At 46.2% G+C, this 13405-nt stretch overlaps 1 protein-coding gene across 1 annotated transcript; it reads left to right on the top strand.

Annotated features, from left to right (window-relative positions):
- The first annotated feature begins 48 nt into the window (after positions 1 to 48).
- PSMD2 (proteasome 26S subunit ubiquitin receptor, non-ATPase 2) lies at positions 49 to 8761 on the top strand. The gene is made up of 21 exons (XM_040252167.1): positions 49 to 240; positions 737 to 793; positions 1145 to 1309; positions 2079 to 2200; positions 2366 to 2590; positions 3126 to 3284; positions 3430 to 3574; positions 3753 to 3813; positions 4055 to 4201; positions 4359 to 4465; positions 4663 to 4790; positions 5002 to 5089; positions 5845 to 6007; positions 6129 to 6230; positions 6395 to 6540; positions 6778 to 6861; positions 7053 to 7221; positions 7311 to 7405; positions 7619 to 7745; positions 8174 to 8292; positions 8440 to 8761. The coding sequence occupies exons 1-21, from the start codon at positions 106 to 108 to the stop codon at positions 8620 to 8622; spliced, it is 2727 nt and encodes a 908-aa protein (XP_040108101.1). The 5' UTR covers positions 49 to 105; the 3' UTR covers positions 8623 to 8761.
- Positions 8762 to 13405: the final 4644 nt, after the last annotated feature.

Raw genomic sequence — 13405 nt, forward strand, 5'->3', positions numbered from 1 at the left:
CGGTCGCAGGCGGGCTTTGTGGGAGGAGGTGCCGTGGACGACGCACGCAAGGACACCTGGGAAACGGGGCGGTGCGCGCGCAGCGGGCCCGCATTGGCGGTGGAGATGGAGGAGGGTGGCAGAGACAAGGCACCACTGCAGCCCCAGCAACCCCCAGCGACGTCTCCCGGCGGCGGGGACGAGAAGCCGAGCGGCAAGGAGCGGCGGGATGCAGGGGACAAGGACAAAGAGCAGGAGCTGGTGAGGCGCGGCCCCGGGAGCCGGCGGAGGGGGCGGCCGTGGGCTGAGTCACGGCGGCCCCGCAGGCCTCGGACTAGACTCCCAACGGCCCCGCAGGCCTCGGACTAGACTCCCAACGGCCCCGCCGACCCCGGGAGAGGGCAGATAGGGCGACCCTCGGGGCTCCCGGCACCCTGCCTCTCTGCCCTCTCTCCCATCCTCCGTTCCGCGCTGTCACCTCCGCTGCCCCTGCCAGTCCTCACCACCTTCCTCACCGCCTTCTCGTGAGGTGGGCTCGGGCTGGTAATTGTCACCCCCTTCTTTCAGAACGGCTTTCAAGCAGAGCCTGGCCCAGAAGCCAGGCTGCCTTCCCACCAGGTGTTCTCACTCCCACTTTCCTTGTCCACCTGGTCCCCCCTAAGGAGGCAGGCTCACTCTCCACCTGCCCCAGGGTGATTGGGAGGAGAATGTGTTTGAGATTCCTTCTCTTGATGGGCTTCTTCCTCCAACTCTCCAGTCTGAGGAGGACAAACAACTTCAGGATGAACTGGAGATGCTCGTGGAACGATTGGGGGTGAGTCACAGTGTTAACAAGAGCCGATGCATATACGAATCTTTCTCACTTGCTTTATTCCACTTTGGGCAGCAGCTCTTATATGAGTATAGGGAAGGATGGAGTGTATTTTAGAGTCATGTTGTGAGGGAGGGGAGTAAAAAGAGATGAAACATTTTTGTGGCTTCGTTTAATGGGAGAAACAGTTCTTGAACTCTTAACTGGGGACATTTGTTTTTGTGCCAGGCTGTGTGTGTGTGTGTGTGTGTGGATGAGACACAGTTACTTTCCTACGGGAGTTGTTAAACACCTCTGTATTATGACGTAAGGGATGAGATTTCTTTTATCTGAGCCTTGATATCTCCTGGTCAGGAGAAGGACACTTCCCTGTACCGACCAGCCCTGGAGGAACTGCGGAGGCAGATTCGTTCTTCTACAACTTCCATGACTTCAGTACCCAAACCTCTCAAATTTCTGCGTCCGCACTATGGCAAACTGAAAGAGATCTATGAGAACATGGCCCCTGGGGAGAATAAGGTAAAACTATTCCAGAAGCTGGTAGAGGCCTAGTTTGGGAATTCCTCTTCATCTAGACAAGGGGGCTTATCGTGAATCTTAGGAAGCCTAGACCTGAGATCCTGAGCAAGTTCAACAGAACTCATCATAATCAAAACACTCAACGTAAGAGTGAGTTGATAGGAAGATTGTTTTCAGAAAAGATAATGTTTTTGTCATTTATGTTGGACCTTGGGATTTTATTATCATGATTTTTATCAATATACTTTTAACCTTAATTTTTTTCTATTCTTTACATCCCATGCCCCTATTCCATGTGTTTTATTTCTAGAATATTATCCCTAACTCAGTAACTTCTCTGCCTGTTGGTACAACCCTAATCCAAGAAATGTTCAGTTTTCACCTGAACTACTGCAGCAGCCTCCCAACTGACTGACTCTCTTCCTTTTGTCTGTGACCTCCTACAGTTTGTCTTTCATAGAGTAGCTATAGTGATCTTTTAGAGTGTGAATCTTTTCTGCTTAAAACTTTTAAATAGTTTACTATTGCAGTTGGAATAAAATTTAGTCTCCATCTTTATCTACTCTCCCCTGGCTAGCACCCTCCAGTCATGTTGGTTCAAAAGGGAGATTGCAGCAGGCTTAGGTAATATAAAATGTTTTAAGTTTTTAACATGAGATTGGTGACATAACTAATATTTACTTTGGGGAATAGTGACAGTGATCTTGATTCCATAATGTAACGTTCCCCTTACCCTGAATTTGACTTCAAAGGACTGGTTTCTTTGTAGCGTTTTGCTGCTGACATCATCTCTGTTTTGGCCATGACCATGAGCGGGGAGCGCGAGTGCCTCAAATATCGTCTTGTGGGCTCCCAGGAGGAATTGGCATCATGGGGTCATGAATACGTCAGGTAAGACCTTTTCTTCTTGGGAAGCTGAAGAGGTTCTGTGTTATAGTCCTGAGTTCTGTCTTAGAGTACCAGTGTATCGAGTTTCCCAGATAGTGAATTCTTTGACCCACAGGGAAGTGCTTCCCGTGAAGGTCTGATACTCTAATGGTCTGGGCCTGTCCATAGGCATCTCGCAGGAGAAGTGGCTAAGGAGTGGCAGGAGCTGGATGATGCGGAGAAGACACAGCGGGAGCCACTGCTGACCCTGGTAAAGGAGATTGTCCCCTACAACATGGCCCACAATGCAGAGCATGAGGCCTGCGACCTGCTCATGGAAATTGAACAGGTGGATATGCTGGAGAAAGACATTGATGAGAATGCCTATGCAAAGGTCTGCCTCTATCTCACCAGGTAAGTGAGCAAGGTAGGGAAGGGTGGCAGGCCTACCCTCTCCAGTACTTCTTTGTCAATTGTGACTCCTTTATTTTCCAAGAGTGTCTGCTTCAAAGATAGCAATCAAGCTGTTGTTAATTTGTTAACTTCTGTGAACTTCTTGAAGACAGAGACATCATGTCTCCTTAGTAGTCCCAATAACTAGTGTAATGTTTGGTGTATAGTAGGCATCCAGTACTTTAGCCACCTGATGCGAAGAGCTGACTCATTTGAAAAGACCATGATGCTGGGAAAGATTGAAGGTGGGAGGAGAAGGGGACAACAGAAGATGAGATGGTTGGATGGCATCACCGACTCAATGGACACAAGTTTGAGTAAACTCTGGGAGTTGGTGATGGACAGGGAGGCTTGGCTTGCTGCAGTCCATAGGGTCTCAAAGAGTCAGACACAACTGAGTGACTGAACTGAAATGATAGTAGGCATCCAGTATCAGGCAAGTGAATTAAACAGGGTAAATGAGTATCTGATTCCTTTATTATTTTTATTTTGGTAGTTGTGTGAATTACGTGCCCGAGCCTGAAAACTCTGCCCTATTGCGTTGTGCCCTGGGTGTGTTCCGGAAGTTCAGTCGCTTCCCTGAAGCTCTGAGATTGGCACTGATGCTCAATGACATGGAGCTGGTAGAAGATATTTTCACCTCCTGCAAAGACGTGTATGTAAAGGAAAAAGTGGGTGAAGTGATAAGCTGATGCATGGGACATTTGCATGAGGTGCTGGGACATGTAGTTTCTGGTTAGGGCTTGAAAGGTTATTCTAGTGGATGGGGGCTGAGCAGATGTGGCGGCTGTCTCCCACAGGGTTGTACAGAAACAAATGGCATTCATGCTGGGCCGGCATGGGGTATTTTTGGAGCTGAGCGAAGATGTGGAGGAGTATGAAGACCTGACAGAGATCATGTCCAATGTGCAGCTCAACAGTAACTTCTTGGCTTTAGCTCGAGAGGTGAGATTCTTTGTCCTTACCCACCAAGGTTTTTTGGTTTTGATTCCACCTGGCATTTTACCTCCCTGACGCTTATGACTAGACTTTCCTTGGTTAGAATTGCCATTCAGTGGGATAACAGAAGGGATGGCTAAGGGAAGGCTAGGGGAGCAGTTGTGACCCTCTGACTTCTCTTCAGCTGGACATCATGGAGCCCAAGGTGCCTGATGACATCTATAAAACCCACCTAGAGAACAACAGTGAGTGGACATCTCCATGTGTGTGGGAATTGGAGGATTGTTAACTGTGTTTCTTGTACTGAGTGTTGGCTTGGCCCAATATGCTTGTCCTATAGAGCTCAGAATTCCCACATGGTTCTCCCTGTGTCACTGCTGGGGGCCACAGATGGAGGATTCTAAGGGGCTAGCTCAGCATCACCTGTCATGCTATGTTCCTTTCTTGTTCTACTCTAAACCTTCATTGTTTTCCCCTCCTTTTCAGGGTTTGGGGGCAGTGGCTCTCAGGTGGACTCTGCCCGTATGAATCTGGCCTCCTCTTTTGTGAACGGCTTTGTGAATGCGGCCTTTGGTCAAGACAAGCTGCTGACAGATGATGGCAACAAATGGCTTTATAAGAACAAGGACCATGGTATAATTCTGTTCCTATTCTGTGTAATTTTGTTCAGTCTTTTTGTCCTTGTAGGTGCATGTGTTATAAGGGATTCCCAAGACAGTTCTTTGGAGAGTTCTTTATAACGGTTTTCAAGGGTAGAGCCTAGAAGACTGACTGTTTTTCCCTGGCATAGGAATGCTGAGTGCAGCTGCGTCCCTGGGCATGATTCTGCTGTGGGATGTGGATGGTGGCCTCACCCAGATTGACAAGTACCTGTACTCTTCTGAGGACTATATCAAGGTTGGTCTAGGCACAACCCACTAATGCAGACATCCCCCTCCCATGTGCTAGGGCCCTCTCGGGGCCTCCTTTTCACTGGTAGCTCTGCCCGGTTTTTGACTCCAGTTAAGGCAGATGCTATAATGAGGCCCATGTGGCGTCCTTTGTGGTGAGGAAGGTAGAGTAGCCCAGGTGAAGACTCTGTTTGCGTTTTGTAGTCAGGAGCCCTCCTGGCCTGTGGCATTGTGAACTCCGGTGTCCGGAATGAGTGTGACCCTGCCCTGGCACTGCTCTCAGACTATGTCCTCCACAACAGCAACACCATGAGACTTGGTTCCATCTTTGGGTAAGGCTTCTTGCTTCTCCTTTTGATAGTACTCAGCCTGTAAGCTCTGTGGAAACAGAGTCTGGCCCTTCCACCTTTGTATAGCCAAAGACTGCCACTGTGCCTATTTGGCTCTTGGTGACTATTTGTTGAAATGACCAGTCCCGTTTTTGTTTTTCCTTGTCTTATCCTCGGGTGTGTGTTGGGGACTGTCTCTCTTTGGCTTTTGCAGGCTTGGCTTGGCCTATGCTGGCTCCAATCGTGAAGATGTTCTCACCCTGCTGTTGCCTGTGATGGGAGATTCCAAGTCCAGTATGGAGGTGAATAGTGATTGTTGATCATTTAGGGGAGATGAGGTATTCTGAGTCCTTCTGGTCTCTCATAAATAGTGGGGAAAAGAGTGTGTGTGTTCTGGGGAGGGGAGAGAAGGGATTTGTATCATTTCAGTGAAATTGCTTGGAATTGGGTTTCTAAGCCTCAGGGGACATTGAGGCTAAAGAGTTAATGTTTTAGTATTGAGTTCCAGCCCTTGGGATCCATGAGGAAGTATCAGACTAGAGTGGGGAGGAACTTTACCCAGCTTGGGGTGGGTATGCTGTTTTAGTCATTAGCCAACCTTAAATTTTCTTACTTGTGTAGAATCATTTTAGTGATGGATAAATAAAATGTGGTGACTAAAAGCATAAGTTTTAGATAGACCTCAGTTTAAATCCTGCCACCTTTGCTTACAGGTTGTATGATCTTGGACTTGTGACTCAATCTCCTTAGGCATCCTTTTTCTTGTCAATATAAGGAATAACAGTAGAACCTGTTTCATGGGGTTTTTGTGAAGATTAAATGTTAATAGTATGCAAAGGGTTGGCGTAGTGGCTGCTTGATGCTCTTGTCATTTTGGCCTGTCATCAGAAGGGCGTTGTTACCTAATGTGGTTTCAGTGGACTCTAAGAGTTGGCTATCTTGAATCAAGATAGGTGAACAACTATTTTAGCAACTTACTTAATATTTGATAACTTAATACTTAATGTTTAATAACTTGATATTTAGTAATGCTAAGTATTGATTTTCCCATTTCTAGGTGGCAGGTGTGACAGCTCTGGCCTGTGGAATGATAGCAGTGGGCTCCTGCAATGGCGATGTCACTTCCACCATCCTTCAGACCATCATGGAGAAGTCAGAGACTGAGCTCAAGGACACTTACGCCCGTTGGCTTCCTCTTGGACTGGGCCTCAACCATCTGGGTGAGAGAATGTCTCTTTGGGCAAAAGACTGGTATTAACTGGATACAATAGGGAGAGTTTATGAGTCAGGCTGTGCTGGAAGAGAGTACCTGTCCTCTGACCCCTTGAACCTCTCCTTTAGGGAAGGGAGAGGCCATCGAGGCCATCCTGGCCGCTTTGGAGGTTGTGTCTGAGCCATTCCGCAGTTTCGCCAACACACTTGTGGATGTGTGTGCCTATGCAGGTCTGTGTGTTTGTTCCTCCTCAGGGACGTGTCACTTCTTTCTTGGGCCTCCTTTCTTAGTCATCCTGAATTGCCTTAGCTTCTTTAGCTTGTGTTCCTAGAGGAAGCTTTTCCTTGGTGCCTTCTCATCTCTTCCCTTTCTTTGCCTGACCACCCTGCCCCAGGCTCTGGGAATGTACTGAAGGTGCAGCAGCTACTCCACATTTGCAGTGAGCACTTTGACTCCAAGGAAAAAGAGGAAGACAAAGACAAGAAGGAAAAGAAGGACAAGGACAAGAAGGAAGCCCCTGCTGACATGGGAGCACATCAGGTTCTGTGGGCAGCTGAGCACACTCCAGGGAGGCTCTGGGAAAAGATAATATGGATTTGAGTTTGTTTTAGAGCCTCTCTGGGCATTGCTGAGTGTTGAAATAGCACAAGACAGGGTTCCTGCATGAGGGGTCAGGGTGTGCCCCACAGGACAGCTTTTTCTTCTTAGATGGCTTGAGTCAGGGGTGAGTTTTCTGTTCCATGAGCTCACTGGGCTTTGCTGGCTCTTTTTTTGCAGGGAGTGGCTGTATTGGGGATTGCCCTTATTGCCATGGGAGAGGAGATTGGTGCAGAGATGGCACTACGAACCTTTGGCCACCTGGTGAGTATCACATGAAGATTGAAATGTATTGGTTTTGATGCCTAGAATTCCCCCAGGAGAAATGGTTGGGAAATGGTCTTTCTGCTGCACCCTTGCTACAAAACTTAAGGCCCCATCTACCCATCTGTCTGTTCTTGTAACTGAGCTTGTTCTTTCTGCTTTCTATGACACTCTTGTTATTTTATCACCAGCTGAGATATGGGGAGCCTACACTCCGAAGGGCTGTGCCTTTAGCACTGGCCTTAATCTCTGTTTCAAATCCACGACTCAACATCCTAGATACCCTAAGCAAATTCTCTCATGATGCTGACCCAGAAGTGTCCTATAACTCCATCTTTGCCATGGGCATGGTGGGCAGTGGTAAGTATTGGTCAGAAAGAAATCTTAGGCATCTTGGGGGAAGGGTTGAAGCCCTTTTTTCAAGCCTCTGTAACACTTAATATTTCCAGGTACCAATAATGCCCGTCTGGCTGCGATGCTTCGCCAGTTAGCCCAGTATCATGCCAAGGACCCCAACAACCTCTTCATGGTGCGCTTGGCGCAGGTAAAGAGTAGAACTGTTCTCCTTAGAGTGAGTGTGCCAGGGGAAGTGTCTGTGTGATGGAAGGGAGACATGACGCTGTGTGAAGGGAACCTTAAATTTGGCCTGGAAAGGAGGATGTGAATGCATTGTGAGATTTGTGTGGCTGAGTTAGATGATTGCTCCTTAGACGTGACTTCCCCACCTCCACTTCTCTCTGTATTTTTTTTCCCCCAGGGCCTGACACATTTAGGGAAAGGCACACTCACCCTCTGCCCCTACCACAGTGACCGGCAGCTTATGAGTCAAGTGGCTGTGGCTGGGCTGCTCACTGTGCTTGTCTCTTTCCTGGATGTCCGCAACAGTGAGTTCCTGTCGGGAATCTTACCTGGTGGCACAGAGTGCCCTCTTTCCACCCCTAACCAGGGCCTCCTTGGTAATTTAGGAACAAGACCCGAGTTAACTGTGTACTCCTCTGGGTTTCTGAGGTTCTTTGGGCCTCATGAGACTTCCATCTCTCCCATTTTTGATCTTAACCAAAGAGATTTATTTTGAAGATGAACTGAGTCCATTTTCTGCCCTGAGGGGAAAAGTGATTATCGAGTCTGTGGGCTTTAGGCAGAGTCAGGTGGTGGCATCTCCAGTTTGTAGTAGGGTGTCTGTGGGGAGGGCTGTGAGTTCAGCTGTATACAGCTGAGGGGTTAAAGAGTCAGGGCTGGAGTGGGGTCCCAAGATTTAGGCCAGACCTGCTGTGATGCCTTTAACTTTATTTGTCCTGTGTGCTTCCCTCAGTCATCCTAGGCAAGTCGCACTATGTATTATATGGACTGGTGGCTGCCATGCAGCCCCGAATGCTGGTCACATTTGATGAGGAGCTGCGGCCACTGCCGGTGTCTGTCCGTGTGGGCCAGGTGAGGGGCCGAGCAGAGGGGAGGGCCCAGGCTGTACTCCAGAACTTGTAGAATGCATATGTGCCATTTCTCTGAAACTGGGATGGGCACTGGGTTTCTGTTGCACTCCTATCGAGAGTCCTTCATCTCAGTTTTCTCACCCTACAGGCAGTGGATGTGGTGGGCCAGGCCGGCAAGCCTAAGACCATCACAGGGTTCCAGACACACACAACCCCAGTGTTGTTGGCTCACGGGGAGAGGGCAGAATTGGCCACTGAGGAGTTTCTTCCCGTCACCCCTATTCTAGAAGGTTTTGTTATCCTTCGGAAGAACCCCAACTATGACCTCTAAGTGGCCACCAGAGGCTCTGAGCTGCAGCTGATAAGTCAGCAGGTCGTGCTTCCTGCTGCCAGGGGTGGACACTGCTCCAGACCTTTAGAGGAATCCAGACCTTCTTTTGTTACTGAGTGAGATAACTTTGTTGAATAAAGACCTTTATCCCCGAGGTCCCTCTGTGTCTATTTTCTGGGATATTGTGGCTGGAGGCCACACTGGGGTGGAGAGTGGATGTGAGAGGGTATTGTTTGTAGCAGCTCTGAGCCTGGGCTAGCAGGAAGGCTGCTGTGAATGGAAAAAGCCAAGCCTCTTTCCCTTCTCCCCTCTTTCCTAATCATCTTAAAAAGTGGTTAATCTTTAAGAGGCATGAACTTTGAAGAGCTTATAAACGTCATGATTCTCCTTTTAGGAGAGATGTATACAAATTTTTATGCAAACTCTTACAAATAACTTTGCAAGGGGCTTGTAGATCCTAAGCATCCCCCCTGTTCCCACCTGCCAATGTGCACCATTCCCTGGCTTTGGACTAAGGATCTCTCCTCTTACAAGGCAGCAAAGTTAGCTCCACTCTTCCTAACTTGACTTCTGTGCTGCTGAATGAAATGGACATCTTTACCTCCTATAACCCTCTTGTCCTTTTGGGGAGGCTGCTAGTTGAGGGATTTGATCATGTTAACATTTACCTCTAGGCTGTTCTTGCAAAAATGGTGCAAGAAAGCTTGACCCTGACCTTCCTGTAGTAGAGCAATGGGAAATAAATGGCCTCCTTCCTGGAATGTAATCACTCATGGTCTGTAGTGCTCCTCCCTAGTGGGGCTGGTATGAGTATAGCTACAATGCCGGTAGGGGCTTGGACCCCTATGGATGCAGTGGAGGAGAACAGATGGCCCTGTCAGATAATTGGTAGCATTTATCCAACACTTGAACTGTGGTTTTACCCTCTGAATAGTAATTGGCACTTAATAGGTCATCAACAAATGGCCAAGTAAAACAACAACAAAAAGAGTACCTACTCTATTTATATTTCTAGTGCCAGCAGATCAATGGTTATCTATAGATGGGAGTGGAGAGAAAGATGATTTTGAAGGAAGAAAACTTTTGAGAGGGATGGAATTGGTCAGTATCTTGATTGTAGTAGTGGTGGTGATCATATATCTGTCAAAATTAATCAAATTGTACTTATTTATTTTTTTGGCCACCCAGCTTGTGGGATCTTAGTTCCCTGACCAGGGATTGAACCCAGTCCCTCAGCAGTGACAGCGCAGAGTCCTAACCACTATACCACCAGGGAATTAATTCCTTGTATGTTTTAAATATGTGCAGTTTGTAACATACTTAAAGTTTTCAAACATGAAAAAAAATTAGAAAGTGATTATAAAATGAAAACATAAAAGGTAATTCTCTTTCCAAGTTAGTGATTGTGCTTTAAGAAATTTTCATAATGGCTCTTAAGCTTTCACATTTAATGTCATTCAGCAAAAAATAAATGGAGACATTTGCTTTAGACTTTCTAGTTTGTGAGTATATAAATAGAGAAAAACAAATCTATCCTCACAAAGCTTACAAGAAGAAGAAAACAATTGTGTTATGTTGCAATCAACTCTATACTGGAGTCTGAGCAAATACTCTGGGATCACTGAAATAGGGCCTAAGTGCCTGAATAGGTGAGGGAAGAGTTTTCTTTTTTTGATGTGGACCATTTTTTAAGTTTTTCATTATTTTGCTAGGGGGCTGCTTTGTTGGGTATGGGCTTTCTCTAATTGCAGAGAGTGGGGGTTACTCTTCTTTGTGGTGCTTGGACTTCTCATTGCTGTGGCTTCTCTTGTTGCTTAGAGGGGCTCTGGAGTGTTTGGACTTCCATAGTTGTGGCTCTCAGGCTTTAAAGCATAGGCTCAGTCGATGTGGTGCACATGCTTAGTTGCCCCGAGTCATGTGGAATCTTCCCAGACCAGGGATTGAACCCTGCCTGGGCAGGCAGATTCTTAACCACTGGGACACCAGGCAAGTACTTTTAAGTCTTTACTGAGTTTGTTACAATATTGTTTCTGTTTTTGTGTTTTGGATTTTTGGCCTCAAGGCATGTGGGATCTTAGTTCCCTGACCAGGGATTGAACCCCCTGCACCCTGCAATGGAAGGCAAAGTCTTAACTACTGGACTGCCAGGGAAGTCCCGAGGGGAGATTTTTGAGACGACATTCTTGAAGAAAGATAAGTTTATCCAGAGGAAAAGAGGGCAGGATACAGCCAAAGGAGTAGCAAAAGCAAGAAGGCAGACAAGCTACTTGCTTTCAGAAACCATGGATAGTTTGATTTGGCTAAGTGTTACATAGAGTTAGGGGAAACTGTGCTAGGAGCTAGGGACACAGGCTTAGATCAGGTTTAGAAGAGCTTTGTTAAGAAATTGACAGTGTCTCTCTATGGGCACCAATGAAAGAACAGGAAAGGGACATTCTCAGCTAGCTATCTCGGTGAGAGAGCTCACCATGGAGGCCTGGAGACCAAGTAAGTGAAATGAACTGAATTAGGGCAGTAGAGATGGGGAGGGCAGAAGAATTTTTAAATACAGAATCAACAGGACTTGATTCTAATTCAAACACCAATAGGACCTGATGTCTGATGAGATGTAACATGGACAGGAAGGAATGTAAGATGAAATCCAAATTTCCTGCCTGGGCACTAATCACTGAGAAAGAATACATGAGCAAGACACATTTGGGGGCAAAAGGCGGACACTATTCAAGTAGCGAGAAATGACACATTTCTATCTAGGCATGCATAATTTAAGATGCCTGTAGGGTGATTAGGCAGGCTACAGTCCATGGGGGTCTCAGAGAGTCAGACACAACTGACTAAGCACACAGCGGTGTTTTAGGTAGTACCTTATTCTGATGGGAGTTTAAGATTTAAAAGAAAAATCTTAAAAGTATTGAACTTATTACAATATTGCTTCTGTTTTATGTTTAGGCTTTTTTTTTAATATTTACTGTGTTTTTTGGATGTTTGTATGAAGAATATTGAGAAGGGATCTATCATTTTTGACTTTTTAAATACTCTTTAAATTAAATTTATTTTTAATTTAAGGATAATTGCTTTACAGCATTGTGTTGATTTCTACCAAAAATCATGTTTTGTTTTTTTGGCTGTGAGGTACAGGGGAATCTTAGCTCCCCAACCAGGAAAGAACCTACACCCCTTGCACTGGAAGGTGAAGTCTTAACCACTGGACCACCAGGGAAGTCCCCTGACTGAAGTTTCAGAGTGATTTCTGAGCTAAGAAGGAATTGTCATGTAAGCAGTAATTGATTTTTATTTATTAGTTTTCATAGAAAGAGAAATGAGAGGAACAGAGAAGGGAGGCAGCCATATACCATAATGTACAGAACTCCAAGAATGTAACAGAGAACAGCTACATGTACATTTTCATTCTCCTTATGGTTCTTCCTGTGTGTCTATTTTTGCTCTTTTCTCTTTGGAGCTTAAGTTACTCTGATACAGTTCAGTTCACTTCACTTCAGTAGCTCAGTAGTGTCCGACTCTTTGCGACCCCATGAACTGCAGCACGCCAGGCCTCCCTGTCCATCACCAACTCCCGGAGTTCACTCAGACTCACGTCCATTGAGTCGGTGATGCCATCCAGCCATCTCATCCTCTGTCATCCCCTTTTCCTCCTGCCCCCAATCCCTCCCAGCATCAGAGTCTTTTCCAATGAGTCAACCCTTCGCATGAGGTGGCCAAAGTACTAGAGTTTCAGCTTTAGCATCAGTCTTTCCAATGAACACCCAGGACTGATCTCCTTTAGAATGGACTGGTTAGATCTCCTTGCAGTCCAAGGGACTCTCAAGAGTCTTCTTCAACACCACAGTTCAAAAGCATCAATTCTTTGGTGCTCAGCTTTTTTCACAGTCCAACTCTCACATCCATACATGACTACTGGAAAAACCATAGCCTTGACTAGACAGACCTTTGTTGGCAAAGTAATGTCTCTGCTTTTGAATATGCTATCTAGGTTGGTCATAACTTGCCTCCCAAGGAGTAAGTGTCTTTTAATTTCATGGCTGCAATCACCATCTGCAGTGATTTTGGAGCCCCCCAAATAAAGTTTGACACTGTTTCCACTGTTTCCCCATCTATTTCCCATGAAGTGATGGGACCAGATGCCATGATCTTCGTTTTCTGAATGTTGAGCTTTAAACCAACTTTTTCACTCTCCTCTTTCATCAAGAGGCTTTTTAGTTCCTCTTCACTTTCTGCCATAAGGGTGGTGTCATCGGCATATCTGAGTTTATTGATATTTCTCCCGGCAATCTTGATTCCAGCTTGTGCTTCTTCCACTCCAGCGTTTCTCATGATGTACTCTGCATATAAGTTAAATAAGCAGGGTGACAATATACAGCCTTGACGTACTCCTTTTCCTATTTGGAACCAGTCTGTTGTTCCGTGTCCAGTTCTAACTGTTGCTTCCTGACCTGCATACCGGTTTCTCAAGAGGCAGGTCAGGTGGTCTGGTATTCCCATCTCTCTCAGAATTTTCCACAGTTTATTGTGATCCACATAGTCAAAGGCTTTGGCATAGTCAATAAGGCAGAAATAGACATTTTTCTGGAACTCTCTTGCTTTCTCAATGATCTAGCAGATGTTGGCAATTTGATCTCTGGTTCCTCTGCCTTTTCTAAAACCAGCTTGAACATCTGGAAGTTCATGGTTCATGTATTGCTGAAGCCTGGCTTGGAGAATTTTGAGCATTACTTTACTAGCGTGTGAGATGAGTACAATTGTGCGGTAGTTTGAGCATTCTTTG

The sequence above is a fragment of the Oryx dammah genome, unplaced genomic scaffold (assembly GCF_014754425.2).
Source record: "Oryx dammah isolate SB20612 unplaced genomic scaffold, SCBI_Odam_1.1 HiC_scaffold_2, whole genome shotgun sequence".
NCBI classification, from domain to species: domain Eukaryota; kingdom Metazoa; phylum Chordata; class Mammalia; order Artiodactyla; family Bovidae; genus Oryx; species Oryx dammah.